At 42.8% G+C, this 23,724-nt stretch overlaps 1 protein-coding gene across 4 annotated transcripts in view; it reads left to right on the top strand.

Moving 5' to 3' along the window:
- The window catches only part of ets1 (v-ets avian erythroblastosis virus E26 oncogene homolog 1), a 99,035-nt gene extending 79,527 nt beyond the window's left edge, over positions 1–19,508 (top strand). For all 4 annotated transcript variants that reach the window (XM_078199247.1, XM_078199246.1, XM_078199248.1 and 1 more), the window contains 2 exons: positions 13,918–14,036; positions 15,934–19,508. In XM_078199247.1, the coding sequence (XP_078055373.1) occupies positions 13,918–14,036; positions 15,934–16,149 (335 nt within the window). In that variant the 3' untranslated portion in view covers positions 16,150–19,508. The remainder of the gene's footprint in view (positions 1–13,917; positions 14,037–15,933) is intronic.
- The last annotated feature ends 4,216 nt before the right edge of the window (positions 19,509–23,724 follow it).

Raw genomic sequence — 23,724 nt, 5'->3', positions numbered from 1 at the left:
GTCTCTCGAGAACCAGCTGGAGGGATTATGATGTGTGTCAGCAAATTTGGATAGCTTGATGAATGTAAAGGGTTTTTGTGTGAGATGTGGATCTGGTCAAAGTCCTGGTTTATGTTTGAGAGTGGATGTTCTTTAATTTTCACACGCGTCATCTTTTCAGAAATAAAGGCTTGCATTCATATAGCACCTTTCACATCCTCCAAACATGCCAAAACCCATGTGAAGTATAGTCACTCTTCAACATTGGCTATGCAGCAGTCAGTCTGTGCACAGGAAGCTCCCATAAACAGCAATAAGCTATTGATCACATTAGGGTGTTCATTGAGTGATAAGTGTTGGCCAGAATTCCTTCCATGGGATCTTGCCTTGCACCTTGGATTTCAGACGTTCCTCAGTTTAATTTTCCATTCAAAAGTATGGCACTGAAGTGTCAGTCTCCATTTTGAGCTCAGGTCTCTGGGATGGGATTTAAATTCAGAGGAGAGTGTGCTGGCACTGAGCCACAGCTAATATTGCTGGTGTTGAAGAGCTCGTCAGGAACAAAGACAAAAATAAATATTTGTTTGGGTGCTGCAGGAAATTGGACAGAGTATCGGAGAGTCCACACAAGCTCTTGCCATTGGGTTTACTGCAAGTTTAGCTGGAAAGTGAAGTTCTTCAGCCCTGTGTGCAACTTCTAGCATTGTGTGAGCAGTCGATTCCTCTCTGTTGTCCTTGTGTAGCAGGACCATGTTGGAATTTGTTTCAGGGGTGCCCTTGATAGCAACTTCGTTTTAAAATTAATTCTCAGGAAGTGAATGTCAAGGCTGACATTTATTGCCCATCCCTAGTTGCCCTGTGAAGGGGCTTGTATCCCTTCTTGTACAACTGAATGACTTGCTCGGCCATTTCAAAGGACAGTTAGGCATCAACGACATTTATGTGTGACTGGAATCATGTATAGGTCAGGTAAGGGAGGCAGATTTATTTCCTGAAAGATATTGATGGACCATTTGGGTCTTTAGGACAATCTGATGGCTTTATGGTAACTTTTACTTCGACCCTTTCAATTTTGAACCAAATTCTAAAGCTGCCAATGGTCGAATTTGAATTTACATTCTTAGGATTGTTGGTCTGATGATCTAATCACTTTACTGTTGACATAAAGGAGTCTTAAAATAGCAGGAAACTGAAAAATATCTATTTAGATGCATGCAGTAACGTATAAATTAACATCCCCTTTACAATGCATTATCTTGAAAAATCTTAAGCTGATCAGTTTGCAAAGTGAAAGGTTGCTCCTTGGACCCTCCTGACTTCTGATTTGACTTTTAACCTAGACTGTGAAATGTGCTGTGCGATTCTTTTGATTGTTTGAACTCAAACCTGAGCAAATGTTGAAGATTTAATGTAGGTCTTGGCAGTTGGTAATACGTGCTTGTTCATAATCATCTGTGGTTAGCACCATGGTGAGAAGAGATTAGAGATGAGAAGGGAGCAAAGACCTTGTTGAGGCCCAATGTAGCTCCCAAGTACCAGAGATGCAGTTCCCTTTTAACATGGATTTTCCTAGTCTGGTTTATCTTATCACTAATTAGAATACTTCAACAGATGTATTGCAAAGAGACAATTTTATTTAAAAAAAATATTTTTTCTCCCCTCCCTTTGGTTGTCATGGAAACCTCAACCTTTTGGTAGAAGTAGGTCAATTTGTGGAGACTGATAAAATCACACTAAGGTTTTTTTAATAAAGAAAGTGAATTGCACATTTGCTTTGGAAGTTGTCTCTCCCTGAGACTCTGGCTGAGGTATTCACAACAAGTATGTTGCCCCACTCTTCATTCTTTCCCTCCCAGTGACTACATCTACAGGCTTTTATCTCTGTTTACTTTCTGTACTGCAGCACACTGGCCAATTTAGAACATACTTAAATCCAGGGTTAGACACAGAGCCAATTCTCAGCTCCTCTCTAATGCTGAGGATAGGTTGTATTGAGGGGCAGTATGGTTAGTAGCTGTAAGGTGCCTGAGTGAAATGTATTTTAGACATCCTCAACCTAGCACCTTGTCCAAATGGTTCCCAAGATTGATTCTATCCTCAACTCATTGAAAAGTGGCTTTACCTACAGGTCTATGGACTAAATGATGGAAAGTGGCTGGCTGGTTCGTTTTTCAGCCTGCGCAGATGGGCTGAGTGGCCTCTTTCTGTGCTATAAACTTTCTGATTCTTTCAGATCAACAAAAAATTCTATCCTCACTGGCACTCGCTCTCAAAAGAGACCAAAAGACAGTTGATGTGGGTCAGGGTGGTGACACACTGGTGATATGGTGTGCTGTTGTTGGACTGTGGTAAGCCACACTATCGAGGCCAGGAGTGGGTTGACACTGCTGTGCTTAATCTGGAAGTCAGAAAGATAAAAACATTTCCAGTTGATTTGTTAAAAGAGCCACTTACACCCACCGAGAAAAAAGGTAGAGGGTCTGTCAGTCACCCTGTCTGAGTGCTTGACAGACAGTGAGATACTTTCATAATGAATGCGAGCTCAGGTGATTGCATGCTTCACTTTGCTAGTAACAGTCATCCAGATCTTATCTGTAATAAAATGGAACCTGGTTTTGTCACAGATGAGTCAGACCAGTGGCCCTGCATTGAGGGTTTGTGGTAGTGTAAAGGCAGCAGAGATATTTTAGATTTGGAGATCTCCCTGTTATTTTTGCCTGATCCACTTTTCCGTGATCTGAAACATGATGACTGGCCATACACTAGAGTTGAGACCATTCTGTTTCAATTCATATGCTAGCTCGTTTGGATAATACAGCATGGGGTGGAACAGTGTCAGTCTTTATCTATCAGCTAATCTCTGTAGTGATGAGAAAACTGCAATTGGCTTTGAGCTGGGGAAGTAGGGAAAAGAACCCTCGAGCTCCCCCTCCAATCCAGTCAGGGCGTGTACGTGGTTCTAGATCAGGTCAAAGTTGCCCTCTACATGTGAATGTCAATGGTCTATTAAAGATGGGAGTAGAGGTCTTGTTGTACAATGAATAGTGTCCCTGCCTCTGAGACAGAAGCTCCAGGTTCAAATCTCACTCCAGGACTTAAGGTATACAGGTACAGAAAAAGGCTCTTCAGCCCATCGTGTCTGTGCCAGTCAATGACAAAGCACTTCACTATTCTAATCCCATTTTCAGCACTTGGTCCATAGCTTTGTATGCCTTGCCATTGCAAGTCCACATTTAAATACTACTTAAATGTCTAGAGGGTCTCTGCCTTCACCACCCTTTCAGGCAGTGAGTTCCACCCACCACCCTCTGGGTGAAAAAGGTTTTCCTCACATCCCCTCTAAACCTCCTGCCCCTTACCTTAAATTTTTGCTCCCTGGTCATTGACCCCTCCACCAAGAGGAAAAGTTTCTTCCTGGCTACTCTATCAATGCCACTCATAATTTTGTATATTTCAATCATTCTCCCTCGGTCTCCTCTGCTCCATGGAAAACAACCCCAGTCTATCCAATCTCTCTTCATCACTAAAACTCTCCAGCCCAGATGACATCCTGTTAAATTTCATCTGCACCCTTTCCAATGCTATCACGTCCCTCCTATAATCATTTTATCTAACTCTATTTCAATTTACTGAGCTGCATTGGGGCTGTGACTAAGACTAGGGTTGTTGTGCTTGCTGATGTGTAAATAGGCCACCCACAGAGGCTTCATGCAAAAGACTGTTTGGTCTCGCAACGTGGCACACGCCCACACAGTCACATGTGTGGCAAAACTGCCCACCTGCTCTCAGATGTGGTGCTGCCCTCATTCTAGCGAGGCCTGTACTGGGATTCAGAGTGCTGTGTATTGACACATGTCTAACCACACCATTAGTGTAGAGCATACTGTGTGCAGCTAACTGCACCACTCCACTCTGCACCATTTGAATATGAAAGTATTTTACATTGGCGCTATCATAGCCTCTATCTGCTTCTAGATATGCATTGCACAGGAGAAGAGCAGAACTGTGTTTCACAAATCTGTGAATAAACGAACAATGTTAACGGCTGCTTTTTACCTAATTACCATATAATACATTATTGGCTATCCGTTACAGCATGTTTCAATATAGGGTTAGACTGTATAGTGAGCATCTTGATATCATGTACAGTGTGTTCCAATATAAGGCTGCACTATGCCAAGAGTGTTCTGAAACAGTGAGTGAGTGTTTTAATAGGGTTACACAGGACACTGGGTGCTCCGATATGGTGCGTTTCCCAATGTAATGTGTGTTTTCCAACATAGGTATACACAATACTCCTCACAGCTGTATTATTTAGTGGGTATTTGGCTGTGGCAGGACATCGAATGTCATCTGCTGTTCGTTAGATTTATCTGAGATGTGAAGGTTACAAAAATAATTCAGTGGCCAGTTGCTCAAAATGTGAGTTGATAATGATGCCGTGATGATACCAAGCAGTAAACAATCAGATTGAAGAATTATGATCACAGAATCATAATGTATGTCCAGGCTCTCTAGAGCAATTTGCCTCTTACCATTCCCCAGTGACCATTCTCACTGTCACCCTGCACATTCTTCCTTTTCAGATAATCCAATTCCCTCTTGCCTCCTCCACACTCTTGGGCAGCAGATTCCAGTGAGACCTACTCAGCTCAGGAACAAGAAGGGGAGGAAAGGCAACATTCATCGTTATTGCACAGATCATAAGGCTGAATGTGGAGACTTCTCCCACTATAGGCCTCTTCAGTGTATTTCTTTGTTCATTCAGAGAATGTGGGCATTGCTGGCTAGGCTAGCATCCCTAATTGCCCTTGAGAAAGTGTTGGTGAGCTGCTGCCTTGAACCATTGCAGCCCATTTGGTGTAGGTACAGCCACATTGCTGTTAGGAAGAATGTGTGGGGAGTGATTTCTCACTATACAAACATGGGGCCATATTTTAACTGGTTATGGGGACAGTTTTGTGTGAAGGCGGGATTGCGTGTGTGGGGAAACCTGACGTGACCCTGCTCCTGTATGGCTTTTACTGGGCTGCAGGAAATGTCCCTGGAGCTTTCAGTTCTCTCATTTTAAATTTGCCAAGGGGCAATTCATTCAGAATTGAACTCTGCATTCTAGCTTTAACAGCCACGCCATGGGCTTCCTGAGCTGTGTCAGACTTGGCAGTGTTAACCAAGTGAAAACATAGTGGGAATCTCAGATTAAAGGCTGGAAAGTCTTAGGAGACAGAGTTAGCAATAGCTGCTTTCCCACCCAGCTTGTGTTCACAGGACCTGTTCTGAGAACATATCTTCAGTGCTTTACAGGCAATTCCCAACATTGTGAAATATTCCACCTATTTTGAACCATAAGACATAGGAGCAGAATTAGGCCACTCAGCCCATCGAGTCTGCTCCTCCATTCAATCATGTCTGATATTTTTCTCATCCCCATTCTCCTCTCTTTTCCCCCATAACCCCTGATTTCCTTATCAATCAAGAACCTATCTATCTCTGTCTTAAAGACATTCAATGACCTGGCCTCCACAACCTTCTGCGGCAAAGAGTTCCACAGATTCCCCACTCTCTGGCTGAAGAAATTCCTCCTCATCTCTGTTTTAAAGAATTGTCCCTTTAGCCTGAGGTTCTCTGGTTCTAGTTTTTCCCTAGTGGAAACATCCTCTCCATGTCCACTCTATCCAGGCCTCGCAGTATCCTGTAAGTTTCAATAAGATCCCCCCTCATCCTTCTAAACTCCAACGAGTACAGACCCAGAGTCCTCATAGGACAAGCTTTTCATTCCAGGGATCATTCTTGTGAACCTCCTCTGGAACATTTTCCAAGGCCAGCACACCCTTCCTTAGATATGGGGTCCAAAACTGCTCACAATACTCCAAATGGGGTCTGACCAGATACTTTCTACACCCTGCCTGCTCTCTGTTCACTAAAGCATTGGAACAGTTTATGTTGCCACACCATGGACCTCTGAGGACCAAGAGGAGCAGCAACACCAACAGCAGCTGCAGAGCTACATGCTGCTCCCCAGAGAGGATGAACAGAGAGCTCCACTCGAAGAAGACAAAGCCCTCAATGCAGGATATGCTGGCAGAAGATCAGCTTCCTAATGTGATGGAGCAACAGTGTCTCAAGAGGTGGGCAATGATTGATATTTACAGCCTCCTGCACGAAGACCGGTGGGTCAGATGGGCACACATTGCCAGCGGATATCAAGGTCACCATGGCCCTGAATTTCTTCATCTCCAGCTCCTTCTAGGCATCAGCCGGTGACACCACCAGGATTTCACAATCTGCTGCCCACAAGTTCATTTCCCAGGTGACCCATTCCATATTGGGCCACCACTTGGGTCCACTTTACCACTGATTTGGGTCAATCAGACAGAAAGAGCTCTTATTTTTGCTTTTGGATTCCCATTGGCATGGCGCTGAATGCCTGGTTGCCAGGGAAGTCTGTGACGGACTCAGCCAGGTACAGTTTAATTAACGTGTGTGAAGCTTTATGGCAGAACAATGATGCTCCCCACAATTAGCAATCACTCTGGTCAGAAATCCCTCCATCTCATTCACACCTTTTGATTGTCTTGCAACCATGATTATACCATTCTCCTGAAGACTAATGTTCATTTGGAAGGCAAGAGGCAACAATAGAAATAACTGGTCAATGGAGCGGATGATTCATTTTCCAATTTATTAAGACATTGGCATTTTCATAGATGCTGTGATTATCCCAGTCAATCCTCTTGTGCAACTAAAAGATCTTTTTTTTTCCTATTATTTATGCATCTATCCTCTGCCTCCTCATCCCTGTGACTTTGGCAGGGCTAGAGACAGGCTGCTCATTCCCCTTTCTCTCATAGCTGAGATGCCCATCATGTACATCCTCTGGGTTTTGGAGCCCATGAAGGCCCCAAAGATGGTCCTGCCTGTACCGGAGCAGGGCAGATATGGTCATCAGGGCAGCAGCATATGAGCCAATGATTAAGGGAGGTGGGATTCTTGAGCAAGGAATGAGAAATCTTGAGCAGAATCCCCACTTCCTTTTGTCGTTCCTCCATCTTCCTTCCCATGACCCACCTGCAGTTCCCTATTAACCATGAGCTGGAGAACAGTTGTTGCCCGTCACTGAGATGCTGAATGTGGGGTTGTCCTCCACCCTGTTTACACTGAGTGTGTCAGCTAATGGCCAGGACCAGCATGCACCTGGTTATTGATGCATCAATTCCTCCAAGCAGGTGCGGCACGGTAGCACAGTGGTTAGCACTGCTGCTTCACAGCTCCAGGGACCTGGGTTCGATTCCCGGCTTGGGTCACTGTCTATGTGGAGTTTGCACATTCTCCTCGTGTCTGCGTGGGTTTCCTCCGGGTGCTCCGGTTTCCTCCCACATTCCAAAGATGTGAGGGTTAGGTTGATTGGCCATGCTAAAATTGCCCCTTAGTGTCCTGAGATGTGTAGATTAGAGGGATTAGTGGGTAAAATATGTAGGGATATGGGGGTAGGGCCTGGGTGGGATTGTGGTCGGTGCAAACCCGATGGGCCGAATGGCCTCTTTCTGTACTGTAGGGTTTCTATGATTTCTATGATTTCAGGTGGCCACTTTCTCCATGAGGTGAACATCAAATCAAAAGCCTGGGATATTGTGGTGGAAATGACTCCACTAATCTGTGTGCAGTGACTCTGGAAATGCTGACAGAACCTCTCACACTTTCTGTCACTGCTTCACAATTGTGGATGACCCCTAAGATACAGTGCATGTGACCAGATGAGGAGAGCTTTGGAGTGTCCTAAATCTTCTGATTCTAAATGATAAATGGATTGTGTAGAGAGGAGGGAGTCACACTATTCTGTGTAGGGTGACGGTCAAGGATGCGTATGATTTGGCAATGAGTGAGTGCGTCTGCTCTGATGGGGATGTGATGAGGTGTCTGACGAGAGAGGAGGGAGTGGAAATGCGAGATGTGTTGTTAATAGGGGTGCTGTGTGGGAGAGTGCTGAGGAAGTCGGAAAGGTGGGTGTTGGCATCTGAAAGGAGTGTATCATCTACCTTTTCTGATCTTCTGGATTCTTCAAAGCTCTTGCAACACTGAATCCAGGTTCAGTGGACCACACGCACTGCTAATTAGGCATGTGACTTTCAGCTATGTCTGCTTGGTTTGTGAGGTTTAATATTTTCCTCTGGTCCATGAGAAACAATAGTTCCCTGTCTACCCACAGCACCTGCAGTAAGATCTCTAAGGAAGAGTTTGAATCCTGAGAGAGTGAGGAATTAGGGGAGACAGCCTTCCCACATTACACTTCTATTCTTTTGTTTTCTGAATTCACCAGAACCAATGCAGATGCCACCATTCTGACAGAGGAAGGATAACAAGAGTTCATATTTTGGAACTTTTCTGTCCTTGCTATATATTGTGGAGTTGAGATTCATGCAAGATTAGTTTAAAATATAATCTTTATACCATTCAACTTTGAAGGTGTCTCTAATAGCTTTGATTTCTAGGCTATGTTTTGATGACATACCGCAGATATTACATGGAAAAACTTACTTTCAATTAATTTTGTTCTTGTGTCATGGGATTCCCCTCAAATTCTAAGTGTTATTAAGAACAGACCTCGTTATAGGCTGTAGCTGACAGATTAATCTATTAATAAAAATGCTCCTATGTAGTCGCCAGACTATACTCATTCCTCAAAACAATGAACATATTCAAATGCTTTGTGCAGTCTGTATTCTAAACCAGCATTATCCAATAGGATTTTGATATTCGCCAAACTTGGTCACCGTACACATCACATGGATCAAAGTATATGCAATATTAACAAAACAGATGCACAGTCTTTTGAAAATGGGTTTTATAACATCAACAATAAAGACCAATCCACTCTGAGGGGATCAGTTTCAACAGAAATTTGTAATCCAAATGTTCCACAAAGCAAGCTTGCTGTACGTACTCCCAAAGGGTGGTGACAATCTGTTAACTGAGATGTTCTGTCTCTGACAGTGTGTTCTAATTCTGTTTAAAGTAAATTTCTTAAAGGATAAATTATCTCTATTTTATCAGAATTGACATATTAGGAGGCATGGAATGCAAAGAATCAACAAATGTCTGTAGTGGCTTCTGTGCTTTGACTATTGCCTTGTTTACCATCTGTCACTTGTCGTTTGTAAACATAATAGATCTTTGGCTCATTGCCAATCCTCCTGAAATCTGTTGTTTTACCCCACATAGTCTGCAGCAGTTCAAAAAGGCAGCTCACCACCAACTTCTCAAGGGTATTTAGGGATAAGCAATAACTGCTGGCCTACCCAGCGAATGTCCACATCCCCTGAATTTTCTCTTAAAAAGAGCCCTATTTGTTTCAATCACTCATTTGAACAGATCTGTTAAGATGAAGATTGAACATGTTTGAATGTTGCTGCACTGCCACAGTATGTCAATGTTGCACATTTCAACATTCATTGGCAACCATGCAGCAACTGTTTTGTGAAAACTGCTAACTAGCTAAACAAAGCCAAGTGTTTCACATAGCATCCCCGTGATGCTAAATTTCCCAAGAAAGTTAGAGCAATTGGACCACTGTTCTTCCAAAAGCCGGCCCAGTTTTCACACATTTCATAGAGCAGTTCCACAAATGTATTGTCATTTACAGGTACCCAGAAAGAACAGGAACAGAGAAGGTACCAAATGCTGATTTATTTTATTGTTTCTTTGTGCAAGTGGTCCTTCAGCTTCTAAGGACTGGATTTTCATGAAGGAGATGGAAAGCCTGAGTTGGGAAAGTTATTTCTCTGCAAACCCGTCTACATGAAATAGGTCCCTGCCTGCATAATTTCCTGGTTTGCAGGGTGGGGGGGGGGGGGGGGGGTGGCTGGTGGTGGCGGGTTGTGGATGGCGTCAGGTATGCCACCTCTGGAGGTAGGCCAGAGGTGACAGTGGAGGTGGACAGATGGTGAGGCCAGTAGGCTAAAGGCCTGCTCCTGATTACTGGGACACTGGCCCAGTTGTAATCATGAATGTCACCCCCTCAAATCCTCGCCTCTCACTCTCCCTCATATCTTCCAAGACCCTCATATTTTTGCACGTCCTCCGTGCATTCTGCAAACCCACTCTCCCCATATTGACTATATACAGATCCAATGGGCCATTGGCAAGTGTCTGAAACTGACACAATAAGCAGTGTGAAAAAACGGCTCATCTTACAGCTTCTAAAAAAGTGTCAACCAAAATCATTCATTGTGTCAATGACAAAAAGCTTTTATCCATTTCATGCCTCCTGAACTTGTATAAATAAACATCAGACTTTGAAAAAGAATAACTCATTTCAAGGTAATGGAGATGTCAAACAAAGTTTGCACTCCCCTCCACAGCTGTGTCAACATTTCCTGCTGAGGACTAACTGTAATAACCATTCCTGGAGCTTAGCTAGGCATTCATAGTGAGGCCATCTGACAACTGTATCAACAGAAGCAGTTAGAGCCATTGTCCAGATATCATTTTTCCCCCCGATGAATGCCATACTCCTACACAGTGGGACTGTAGAGCCACCCTGGCAGAATGAATGAATACCTTTTCACTGGATGCTTGCAATTATTTGATTAATAAAATTCACATCCTCATGGACTACTGGGAAAAAAAATCACCACAGCTTCTCAATCCTCATTGTAACTGGCGACCATCCCCCGTGATGCATTTTGGTTGGTTTATGTTTATAAACTGAGGACAGATTAGTCTCTCAGATATCCTTTAAATGCCTACATTGGCTTCCTAGAATGTGAATGCTGTTCATTGCTTCTGATTGAAGCTGGGGTCTCCAATGGAAGACTTGGGAATGGAAGGGTAAATGTTGGAGAGTATTAAAAGAATCACAATCACGCCCTGACCAGAGATTTGATCAATGGGTTAAAACAACAGAAGTGAATGCATAGAATATGGGCAGTGTGGCCCAACCATTCCATATTGGTATTCATCTTCTACGTGAGCAGTAGCCTAAAGCCATGTGCCCACCCTGTCCTCATTTCTCTTATTGCCCTTTTCCTTCAACCACATTTCTCACCAATTCTTAAATGTTGTTACTGTATCTGTTCAGTCATTAACTCTGGTAATGTACAGGCACATAACTTTCTGCCGTGGAGGTTACTCCTGCTTACCGTCCTAAATATTTCCCATTTAATAGTATGTCCATTATATTCCAGACCTTCTCAATCACTGAAAAGTTTTTTTTAATCTACGGTGTACCAATTCTTCATAAATTGCAACAGTGCTACCAAATAACCACTTAATCCCTTCTGGTCAAATGAAAACAACCTCAACAACTAGTGCTGTCAGGTTTGGTTAAGGTGGAGCAATAATGAAGGATCCTTCTTCAGGCCAGAACATGAGTGGGGTTGGAGAACGTATTGCTGAAATTTTCAGCCTCTGATTTAAGGCTCTCTCAATGACTGCTTCTTGGCCGCATGTTTTGGTGGCTCTTGCCTTGAGCTATCCTCGCTGCTTGTTACATTCTTGCAGAGTTGGATCATCACTGCCATAAAAGGGTTTGTTAATGAAATCAGCAGAAAAATAGAGACCTAAAGAGTAGCACTGTCACCTCATCTCAGATGGAAACACTGACAGTGTGTCTGTGTGTGATTATCTGTGCTGCATTTCACAGTCTCGTCAATGCTCTGCCTTGTTCCCAATTGGGAGCAGAGAGACACTGATGCTCAGTTTCCACATTCTAATAAACTGATGCCATCGTACATCTGTGAGTCCTGCTTAACTTTTTCTGCATGAACTTTTTTATTTTGGGTGAAGGGGGATTTTGCTCTGCAGACACTGCACTCATTGTGGGAAATTTTGAACATGTGATCCATAGTGTAAGCTCTATTCTTAGGTTGCTTGCAGGAAAGGGCAGGGTTAATGCAGTGTGAAGCCTGTATGCATCTGTGAGGCTTCCCCATAGTAAGCTGACGATTGGAGATGAGCGAGTGGGTGAATGACTTTGAATTCTTTGCATATGTATCATCTTTGGCTATGTAGTAGCGCTCTTATCTCCTGAGCAAGAAGCTGTAGATTCAAGTCCCCCACTGGAGATTTGAGCACATAATCCAGGCTGACACTCCAGTACAACATTGAGGGAGTGTTGCGTTATCAGAAGTGCCATCTTTTTGAATGAGACATTAAACTGGTGTCCCCTTTGCCTTTTAAAATAGAAGGGCCCATTACACTATTTCAGAGAAGCACAGGAAGTTATCCCTGGTGTCCTGGCCAATGTTTATCCTTCAGCAAAGAAATTATCTATTCATTTTCTCATTGGTGTTTGGGGAACCTGCTTTATATAAATTGCCTGCCGTTTTCCGACATTGCAAAAGTGATTACACTTCCAAGGAACATTTCTTTGACTGCAAAGCATTTCTGTAGCTTTACCAGGTCCTCAGGTTGTGAATGGTGCAATAGAAATGTAAGTATTTTCTTCACAGTGCAAAATCCACCTCGGATAAGATCTTTAACCAGACTGTCCATTTTTTAGTGAGTGAGTGCTGGTGGGGAATATGTCATTGGCACAGTGAGTAGAGCAATGCCAGTGAGTCACGAGTCTTGACTTTTCTTTTGACAATACTGCAAATTCACATTCCCCTCACCAATAGACACCTCCCCACACCATCCCCCACTACACCCAGTCAACCTCTTGGTACCCATATTCCTGTAAAATGCTAACCCCTGTAAACCTGCCTAAGTTAGCCAAAGGAAAGTGTAATCACAAGTAGGTTTATATTAACATTGCAATGAAGTTACTGTGAAAATCCCCTGTGAAAGTCGCCACACTCCGGCACCTGTTTGGGTACACTGAATAGCCAATGCACCTAATGAACACGTCTTGTTTGGACCGTGGGAGGAAACTGGAGCGCCCAGGAGAAACCCACACAGACACGGAGAACGTGCAGACTCCGCACGGACAGTGACCCAAGCTGGGAATCAAACCCAGGTCCCTGGCACTGTGAGGCAGCAATGCTAATCACTGTGCTGTCCTATGGCATTGCATGAACAAGCTGTAGGTTGTTCAGTGTCCTTGCAAGTTGCTCAACTGAACAGGGAAATCCCCTTCAGGGTCCATTGTTTCCCATGCATATTTCAGGCTGCCTGAGGCGTGGGATTGAAAGTTGTTTGTTGATGGCTGAGTGATTGCAATAATCTCCCATGATGCTACAGTTACAGCTCCTTTCAGCTCAGAGGGTTTTGTTGATCTCTACACACAAGCTGTGTATCTTCCCTAGGCAGAGCCTCTATCAACTGTATGGATGCAAGGGAAACCAGGATGCAGTTTTCTATATGCCTCAGCCTCTCCCCCTCAGTCCCAATGCTTAACATGGAATTCCAGAATGTCTTAAATAGATTTTCTCATCCAATCTATTGCAAGTGTTCACACTGTTTAAATAGTTTTAATGTTTTCATGAAGTAGATCGACACAATTAATCCAGCTTCATTTCCCTTTGAATGATGCATGAGTTGGAACATATTGTGAATCTCTTCTGCTTATCACTACTCCCTGCCCTCTTTTCCTATATCCGGTTGTACTCTTTCTAACCTATCCTGTTTCGTGTGCCCTCTTTCACCTCCTATATTTCTCCCTCCTCACTTTCTTCCTCCGTCTTTTTTCCCTTTACCCTGTTCTTACAGCATCCCTCCTTCCCTGTACCATTCTGCTTTCCCCATTAAAAAGCTGATGTTTTAATATGCTCTTTGATGCAGGAATGCAGGGGGTGAATCATATATAAGTTTTTTTTTTTGCGTTAAGGACAAATCAGTGGGATTATTGTCCAGCTGGAGGTTTTATCCCCAGTTAAACTAGGAGTTGTGTGCCTGTATATTCCTGTCAGCAGCACAGGTCATTGAGGTAGAGCCCAAACTTTCTGATCTCTCCAGAATCCATATGTTAACATTCTCCTCTCTACTCTCTCTCTGTGACAGGGAGTGGACCCATCCAGTTGTGGCAGTTTCTACTGGAGCTCTTAACAGACAAATCTTGCCAGTCGTTTATCAGTTGGACGGGTGATGGCTGGGAATTTAAACTGGCGGATCCTGATGAGGTAAGGGAACAGTGACATTGAGTTTGTCATGAACTTGGGCCAATTTCCAATGTTTCATGGGTTACGTGAAATGTCTTTCAAATTCCTACACAGACTGCAGGTTTATAGGACAAGGTGCAGGGATGGAGGTCTGGTAGCCAGATCCTCAGTCATTGGGACTGCGTAATTGTTAATGTTTTTTAAAAATTCATGGAATGTGGGCATTGCTGGCGAGGCCAGCATTTATTGCCTATCTCTAATTGCCCTTGAGAAAGTATGAGTTACCTTCTTGAAGCACTGCAGTCCATGTGGGTATGCCTATAGCACTGTTAGGAAGGAAGTTCCAAGGTTTTGACCCAGCAGCACTGAAGGGATTGTAATATATTTCCAAGTCAGAATGGTGTGGCTTGGAGGGGGGCTTGCAGGTGGTGGTGTTCCTGTGCATCTGATGCCATTTGTCCTTCGAGGTCAAGGGCTTGGAAGGTGCCATTGAACGAGCCTTGGTGAGTTGCTGCATTACATCATGTAAATGGCGCACACTGCTGCCACTGTGAGTGGGTGTTGGAGGGAGTGGATGTTAAAGGTGGTGGCTAGGGGGACAAACAACCGGGCTGCTTTTCCTTGGATGGTGCACAACCTCCCGAATGTTGTTAGAGTTGCACTCATCCAGGCAAGTGAAGAGTATTCCATTACACTCATGTCTTGTAGATGGTGGACAGGCTATGGCAGTCGTTTATCAGTTGGACGGGTGATGGTTGGGAGTCGTGTCGTGAGATGCTCTTTGCAGAATTCCCAACCTTCAACCTGCTCTTGTCACCACAGTATTTATATAGCTAGACAAGTTCAGTTTGGGTTTGTGATGTGCAATAGGAAGAGAAGTAAAAACCGTCAGCACTGTGGTTAGCATTGCTGCCTCTCAGCCCAGTGACCTGGGTTTGACTCCAGTCTTGGGTGACTGTCTGTGTGGAGTTGCACATTCTCTCTGTCAGCGTGGATTCCCTCCCAGGTGTTCCGATTTCTTTCCACAGTTCAAAGATGTGCAGATTGGGTGGATTGGCCATGCTAAATTGTCCCTTCGTGTCCCAGGATGAGTTGGTTAGGAAGATTAGCGGGATAAATGTGAGGTTACAAGACTGGGGCCTGGGTAAGATACTGTTTTGGAGTGTCGATGCTCTTTTGGAGTGTCAGTGCAAACTCGATGGGCTAAATGACCTATTCCTGCACTATAGGGACTCTGATTTAATTTAGGAGTGAGTTTGATTGTCATATTGTCCAGCCACTGAACCCAACTCTATGCCGAAAAGTGACTGTTGGTATTAAAGATCATCATCTTAGTAAATGTTAAAACGTTTTTTGAATCTTGGTTGTATCACTTTTGGAGTACTGTGAACATTCCTGGTCCTGATACTGTCTTAAAGGTATAGGTGCACTGGAGAAGATGCAAAAAATAGTTACAAGACTGATACCAGAACAAAGAGGTTATAACTGTCAGGAAAGTCCACACGGACTGGGACTTGCTGTTCCACTGACCTGATGGTGATCTTTAAAATTATAAAAAAAGCTTTGAGGGTAGCTATAAGAAAATGTTTCATCAGTGGGGATATGAAAGCTGTGGGTGATAAATATAAAACAAGCATTAATAAGTGCAATGATGAACTTGGATGTTTTTAATCTAGAGATTGCTTTGAATGTTTAACTTGCTCCCACATTGTGAAATTGAGCAAATGGCATGAATTCATTCAAGGAGAAACTAGGTAAGAACATAAGGGATAAAAGAATAGAAGCAAGTGTTGATTGGGTGAGATGAAGTCAAGTGGGAAGAGGCTTATCTGGGTTATAAACACTAGTATTGACCAGTTGGGCCGAATGGCCTGTTGCTGTGCTGTGTAATTCCATGAATACATCCTTCCTTTTTCAGGTTGCCAGACGATGGGGAAAGAGGAAAAATAAGCCAAAGATGAACTATGAGAAGCTGAGCCGAGGCCTGCGTTATTACTATGACAAGAACATCATTCACAAAACAGCGGGCAAGCGTTATGTTTACCGGTTTGTTTGCGACCTTCAGAGCCTGCTGGGTTACACGCCAGAGGAACTACACGCCATGCTCGACGTTAAACCAGATGCTGATGAATAAGGAGTACCTGCTTGTGTGACTGGATTCCAAGCTGTGCTCACGTACATGAACTTGTATATGGTTTGTTTGCTTAAGCTTTGTAGAGAAAGCCGAAAATCATCGCTTTGAGGATTGACATTTCAAAACAATGCACAGCTCTACAAGGCAAACTAAACCAGTCTCCTCTTTAAAAAAAAATCATTTTAATTTGTGTTTTTGGTTTTGTACCCTCTCGTTTTTCCTGCCATACTAGTGCAACAAACGGACTGTGCAAGGATTGTGATGACGTAAAACATTGTCGGATACGGGGACTGGCATGCTGCCACAAGGAAAACCATTGTCACCAATGGGCAGCTGTATGACTGTCTTGTCCATTGGCAGCCTTGGCCATGTTAGTGGACTGAAATTAATGTATTAGGTAGTTTACTATGTTACTTATTTGCCAGTATTTTTGTTTTAAGCTCATATCTAAATTGGTCTCAGTATTTGCAGTATTGTGTAGGAACCTCGCCAGCTCTGATCTGATCAAGTGTTGAAGGTGGGTGGACCACATCAATATGACTCACAAAGAACCTGAAAGGAGACTGCGATAGGTTAAAGTACTCAAAAACATCACGTTAAGCCAAGTCTGTGTTGGAATCTGTGTCTTGTCCTTTGTCCAGTTTGACAATCAGTGTGGTCCATTACATCACGTTATTTTCTTACACGGAGAATAATGAACTATAAAGAAACAGGCTCTGAAGTACTATAATTATTATCTGATGCTATCTAACACAACTGCATGTATATAATAATTTGTATTGTGATACCTTCTGTGCAACTGGACCACTTCTGGAAATGTGTTTTTAAAAAGCTACATGGATAAGGATGTTGAACAGTGGTCCTAGCGTTATGCGAGGAAGGTCCAAAGAGATGGGTAACAATGAGATAGATATGATTCGTGATTAGATCTCCAGTTTGATCCAACAAAATAGTAGACCCAGATCCATTCTGAGGCCTAACAGCTCTGAAATCTTGCGGATGAACTGAGTTGAGGCAGTCTTTGTCTAATCTGAAAATGCAAAGAGTTCAAAGGACAGGTGTGTCCTTGAATTAATGGACATTTTGAACTTTCAGAGAGTCTGGAATAGATGAGGTAGACAGGAAATGTATCTGATTGGAGAGTTGACTGAAGTTGAGGGAAAATGCCATTGTTAAGGCTAAGTAATGAAAGGCCAGTCTTACTGGTGACTGTGTGTCACTACTGAATGAGGGAGACTTTAAGTATGGTCACTGGATACAAAATGGAGATGGTTGCTATTTGCCATCTTCAATGAGCCAAAGACTGTTGTATAATTTTATTCTAAAATTTTTGACCAGGGTGTCTAGACATTTTGAATGCACTGTGTAACTTCACTTCATGTTTCAGCTCTTTTCCCAGCTACATTGCTAGAGAGGTGTTTCTACCAGCTATCAGTAAGTGATGTTATACCATCTGTGAAATGTCATTGGGACCCCATTTCATCCAGTTTGCTTACAGACCCATGTAGCTCTGTCTGACTGCAGCAAGTGTCTGTTAGTGAAGAACTGAGGTGTTGCACTGTAAGTTATCAGCTGGTTGATTCATGGCTACTTGGCCCACAGGCCATGTTACTTTCCCAATGGGCATTTGCTATCAGAAAAATGAGCGAAAGAATTTTGTTGGGATGGCAAGAACAGATGTGAATTTCACATTAAGTTGTGTGCTTTGCTACAACATGTTGCTCAATAGTACCATTCCAGCTCAATATCTTAATCGAGTCACTGTCAGAAATATTGGGAACACAACACAATGTAGAACATAAATGAAAAAAGACTTGCATTTATATAGCCCCCTTCACAACCTCCATGTCCCAAAGCAATTTACAGCCAATGGAATCCTTTGAAGTGTAGTCACTGTTTTATCGTAGGTGACATAGCAGCCAATCTGCTGCAAGGGTTATACAAACATCAACCTGACGAGGATCAGATCACCTGCTTTTTCGATGTTGTTGAATGATAAATATTGACCTGTATGTGGGTTTGTATCAATTTCTCCCACACGGTGAGTTCTAACATGAAAGGCAAACTGCTATGTGAAAACCTGGTCAATTTTCAAATGAAGGAGAGGGAAGCTGCAGGGCTAGTCATTCTGTTGAGGGAGGATCTCCACTTACTGTATGGAAGTTGAGACAGACTGGCCTCCTAATAGAGTGCTTACTGTTGTTTATATTGAGAACAAGAAAAGGGAAGGGAATAAGACTAATTTCCAGCTTGGTCAACGTTGAATAAATTGGTTATGAATGGTACCCAAAGGCACATGTTGCAGCAAGTCTCCCCAGGTGAAGGTGAACAGACTACAAATGATCCCATGGATGTACGATGTTACTGCACTAGGGGAAAGGTAGTTCACGAATTGTCCACCTTCCTTAGCCATTTCAAAGATGATGCCTGAGTTTTTGATTAAGATTGCTTGGGATGAGCTAATAGTGAAATGAGACTTAAAGCTGGAACCCAATTCTCAGAAGTGTATGCCTGCTGTTGAGCTGAATCATGTGAGTACAGCCTCTTATACAGTGCAGTTCATCATTCAATTGGTTAAGGAAAAAATTGTTTCTAAATACATTTGTGTGTCTCACTGGTGAGCAAGGAGTTGGAATGTGTTAACATGTTGGAAGTATGTGGAACGTGCTTTACAGGAAGACCTCGAAATGTCCTCACATATTGTATCTTGTTAGTGTGAATCCAAAAGCACAGATCACTGCTTCAGAGTTGCCGTGACCAGGTTTTAACCCACTGTATGTCCATTGTAATCCAAATAATTGCCTCAACAGAATAAACAGTTTCTTACTGTAGGTTTAAAGTTTAAAATAGCGGATATAAAAAATATTTTATGTATTTTGTTCAAGACTTATTTTTTAGCTTTTTTTTAAGAATAATTTATATTTTTTAAAAGGACAAAAAAGCAAAAAGAAAGCTGGTGCTTTGTAAACTGAGGTAGCTTAGAGATGTAGCGATCTCATTGGAGCAGAGTGAAGATTCCTGTAAGTTTAGTTGCTGATGCTGGCACATCATGTTGCTGGAGATATTTTATATAACTGTACTCTTCGTTACAAATTGTGGAAATGCTTCATAAAAAGAAACGAGCTGTGAAATTTGGATTATTTTTAACTCCATTGTAATACCAGTGCCAATGTTGTTCAACAATTTTTACATCAAAGTTGTTAGAATCTACCTCCTGTAGCTCCAATCCAAACTCTGCCCTCTATGGCCTGAATGTAAGGCTGCTATTGCCTCCATATCCATTTGAGATGGAACTGAAGACTCTGTTTTTATGAAGTTTATTAAGAGTTATTTCAATAAAAGAAATGCTTATTCTTTACTATACTGTTTTTTTTTGCCTTCTATTTTTCTTACCCTGAATACATGGTGGTGATCTGCCCAAGGACTGGTCCTCTACACATTTCTTCATATCTTATGGTCTTGCGCATTCCCTATGATGGCTCATAAGAGCCATCCATTTTCAACTTTGAGCAGTGTGTGTATGGTTAGGGAAAAGAATACTGATGAATTAGGAGCAGGAATAGGCCAATTAGCCCCTCAAGCCTGCTCCACCATTCAATAAGATCATGGCCTGTCTGATTGTAACTTCAACCCCACATTCCTGACAACTCCCCAACCTTTCACCACCCCCCGTCCCCCTTGTTAATCAAGAATCTATCTAGCTCTGCCTTAAAAATATTCAAAGACTCTACTTCCACTGTCTTTGTAGGAAGAGCATTCCAGAGACGCAAGAGACTGAGAGAAATTCTCCTCTGTTTTGAATGTCTCACAACACCAGGTTAAAGTCAACAGGTTTATTTGGAATCACAAGCTTTCATCAAGTGAGTGATGAACCCTCTTATATCCACTGACTCACCTGATGAAGGAGCAGCACTCCCTGATTCCAAATAAACCTGTTGGACTTTAACCTGGTGCTGTGAGACTTCTTACTGTGCTTGCCCCAGTCCAACGCCGGCATCTCCACGTCATGGCTGTTTTAAATGAACGACCCCTTATTTTTAAACAGTGACCCCTAGTTCTAGATTCTCCGACAAGAAGAAGCATCCTCTCCACATCCACCCTGTCAATATCTCTCAGGAATTTAAATGTTTCAATCAAGTCACTTCATACTCTTTTATGATCTTGTGGATACAAGCTGAATTCCTCCAACCTTCCCTCAGAAAACAACCCACCCATTCCCGGTATTAGTCTGGTAAACCTTCTCTGAACCACTTCTAACACATTTACATCTTTCTGTAAATAAGAGGACCAATACTATGCACACTACTCTGAGTGAGCCATGTGATACATGAGGCAGTTTCCCATTTGCCTTCCTCGTGTACTTAAAGGAGCCATAAGTTCTTCCCTCCGAAGATCCTCCTCGAGGTTCAAGCTCCTCTTCACTGAAGATTCACTGGTTTGTTGTTGGCCAGGCTCATGATGCTGAGCACTAGACCCTTACCTGGGGTGACTCACAAGGACATGGACAACCGCCCACTGAGACATCAAGTAGCCCTGCTGCCGTTAAATATGTTACACATGGTCGGCTTATGATGAAAGTAAGGAGGTGTGGGATAGAGGGAAAGTTGGCCGATTGGATAGGTAACTGGCTGTCTGATCGAAGACAGAGGGTGGTGGTGGATGGAAAATTTTCGGACTGGAGGCAGGTTGCTAGCGGAGTGCCGCAGGGATCGGTGCTTGGTCCTCTGCTCTTTGTGATTTTTATTAATGACTTAGAGGAGGGGGCTGAAGGGTGGATCAGTAAATTTGCTGATGACACCAAGATTGGTGGAGTAGTGGATGAGGTGGAGGGCTGTTGTAGGCTGCAAAGAGACATAGATAGGATGCAAAGCTGGGCTGAAAAATGGCAAATGGAGTTTAACCCTGATAAATGTGAGGTGATTCATTTTGGTAGGACTAATTTAAATGTGGATTACAGGGTCAAAGGTAGGGTTCTGAAGACTGTGGAGGAACAGAGAGATCTTGGGGTCCATATCCACAGATCTCTAAAGGTTGCCACTCAAGTGGATAGAGCTGTGAAGAAGGCATATAGTGTGTTAGCTTTTATTAACAGGGGGTTGGAGTTTAAGAGCCGTGGGGTTATGCTGCAACTGTACAGGACCTTGGTGAGACCGCATTTGGAATATTGCATGCAGTTCTGGTCACCTCACTATAAGAAGGATGTGGAAGCGCTGGAAAGAGTGCAGAGGAGATTTACCAGGATGCTGCCTGGTTTGGAGTGTCGGTCTTATGAGGAAAGGTTGAGGGAGCTGGGGCTGTTCTCTCTGGAGCGGAGGAGATTGAGGGGAGACTTAATAGAGGTTTATAAAATGATGAAGGGGATAGATCGAGTGAACGTTCAAAGACTATTTCCTCGGGTGGATGGAGCTATTACGAGGGGGCATAACTATAGGGTTCATGGTGGGAGATATAGGAAGGATATCAGAGGTAGGTTCTTCACGCAGAGAGTGGTTGGGGTGTGGAATGGACTGCCTGCAGTGATAGTGGAGTCAGACACTTTAGGAACATTTAAGCGGTTATTGGATAGGCACATGGAGCACACCAGGATGGTAGGGAGTGGGATAGCTTGATCTTGGTTTCAGATGAAGGTCAGCACAACATCGTGGGCCGAAGGGCCTGTTCTGTGCTGTACTGTTCTATGTTCTATGTTCTATGCAATTTTCTCGGGCTGACAAGACACAGTTTTCAGTCCATTTGAGTGATTTAATCCATGGATAAAATAATCTGAATGTGCAGATCAGTAATCTATAACTATTATAATTTTCCCCTTGGCATATGGAACAGACCAATGTTATTGCCTTGCGGAGAAATCAAACACCTCTGAAAAGATAGTTCAATGTCTGACGTGTTGGTATCGAGAGTATTTGCTCCCTAATTTTCAACATCTTGTTTTCAATTTTAGCTGCAGTTAGTTGGCATAATTCCACATCAAGCTGGCATTCTGTTGGCAATACCACATCACCCTCTTACATCTACTACCCTTGTATTCTTACAGCAGCACTCATTCTGGGGTTTTATGATTGAGTTAATATGGCTCAACAGGAGTCGATACTGTTATTTCCTTTATCATTGTGACCTTCTGGGCCCTTTCATTTGGCTATTGATTAATTGGTTCCAATTCTCTGCAGTTTTTCCTAGATTATAGACAACTCTGAAAAGACTGCCTTTGTTATCCATCTCAAGTGACCATTGAACTGGATGTGGGTCTGCCTGAACCAATCGAAGCTCTCTCAGTCATGTTGAATGGTTGAGATTCAATTGTCCCAAGCAGGAAAATGCTTCATGAAGCCATTTTCTAGTGGCAGTAGTTCATTACTTTGGAAGCAGGTAGTTTGATCAAACTGTTACTTCAACAGGAGCAGTTATCACAAAGCATCACAAATAGAGATGCAAGGACTGATTAGGGACAGTCAGTATGGCTTTGAGTGGAAAATCATGTCAAACAAATTTGATTTGAGTTCTTTGAAGGGGTAACCAAGAAGGTAGATGAGGGCAGTGCAGTTGATGTTGTCTACATGGACTTTAGCAAGTCCTTTGACAAGGTACCGCATGGTAGGTTAAATCTCACGGTATCCAGGGTGATGTAGCTAAACGGATACAAAATTGGCTTGATGATAGAAGACAGGGTGGTTGTAGAGGGTTGTTTTTGGGACTAGTTTAGGGGTTTAAAAAAAAAGGGCAGCATAGACAAGTTGGGCCGAAGGGCCTGTTTCCATGCTGTAAACCTCTATGACTCTATCAGGTCAACCTGATGTTGTTTTCAGTGTTCGAGAATATCTGAAAGCACATTTTGCATAAAAACAGAAGCAATTCTGAGACTAAAATTTCCTTTGGTTGAAGTAAAGTTGATTTATTAGTCATAAGTAGGCTCACATTAACACTGCACTGAAGTTACTGTGAGAAACTGGGATTAATGATTTTTCATGAAGAATAAACTCGTATTGGATTGATTCGGAGTAAAGGTATTTACTTTGAGATACATTGAGTTGTGTTTTACAGATCAACAGACCATGTCAATCGAGACCCATCCTAATCAAATCAACCATTTGAGTTTCATGGTTATTAGTAGATCTTTCATTGTAGCTGAATTCTGCATCAACCAATTGAAGTGTGGAGAGTAACACTGTACAGTTAGCCCAATAAGTGAACATAACATGGATGCATTTAATTGGAAATTTAGGCAAATGGACTTTGTGCTGCCTCCTATTTAATGCTTAACATTCTGATCATGATTTGGAAGCACCAGTTGCCAAATTTATTTGAGGCCTTGCTTAACATCCAGCACAATATTCCAGATCCTGCCTACATCAAATTGGCTGTATCATTTGCAGAACTACAAAGTGTGTTATCAGAAGACCTTGATTTAGGTTAAATCTTTTATGGTCTAACGTTCAGATCATCATCTTGTTGGATACTCCAGAAGTTCTGTCACAGGTTTTAGAACTTCTTTCTTTTTGCTAGCATTTTGTAATATTGATGCAAAGTGCTTCCTCATGGGAAATATTTATGGGCAATGGGTCAAGGTGGGTTGCCGGG

This window comes from Mustelus asterias, chromosome 27, assembly GCF_964213995.1.
Source record: "Mustelus asterias chromosome 27, sMusAst1.hap1.1, whole genome shotgun sequence".
Taxonomy (NCBI): domain Eukaryota; kingdom Metazoa; phylum Chordata; class Chondrichthyes; order Carcharhiniformes; family Triakidae; genus Mustelus; species Mustelus asterias.
Note: the sequence above shows the minus strand (reverse complement) of the source record. Positions and strands in the feature narration are given on the sequence as shown.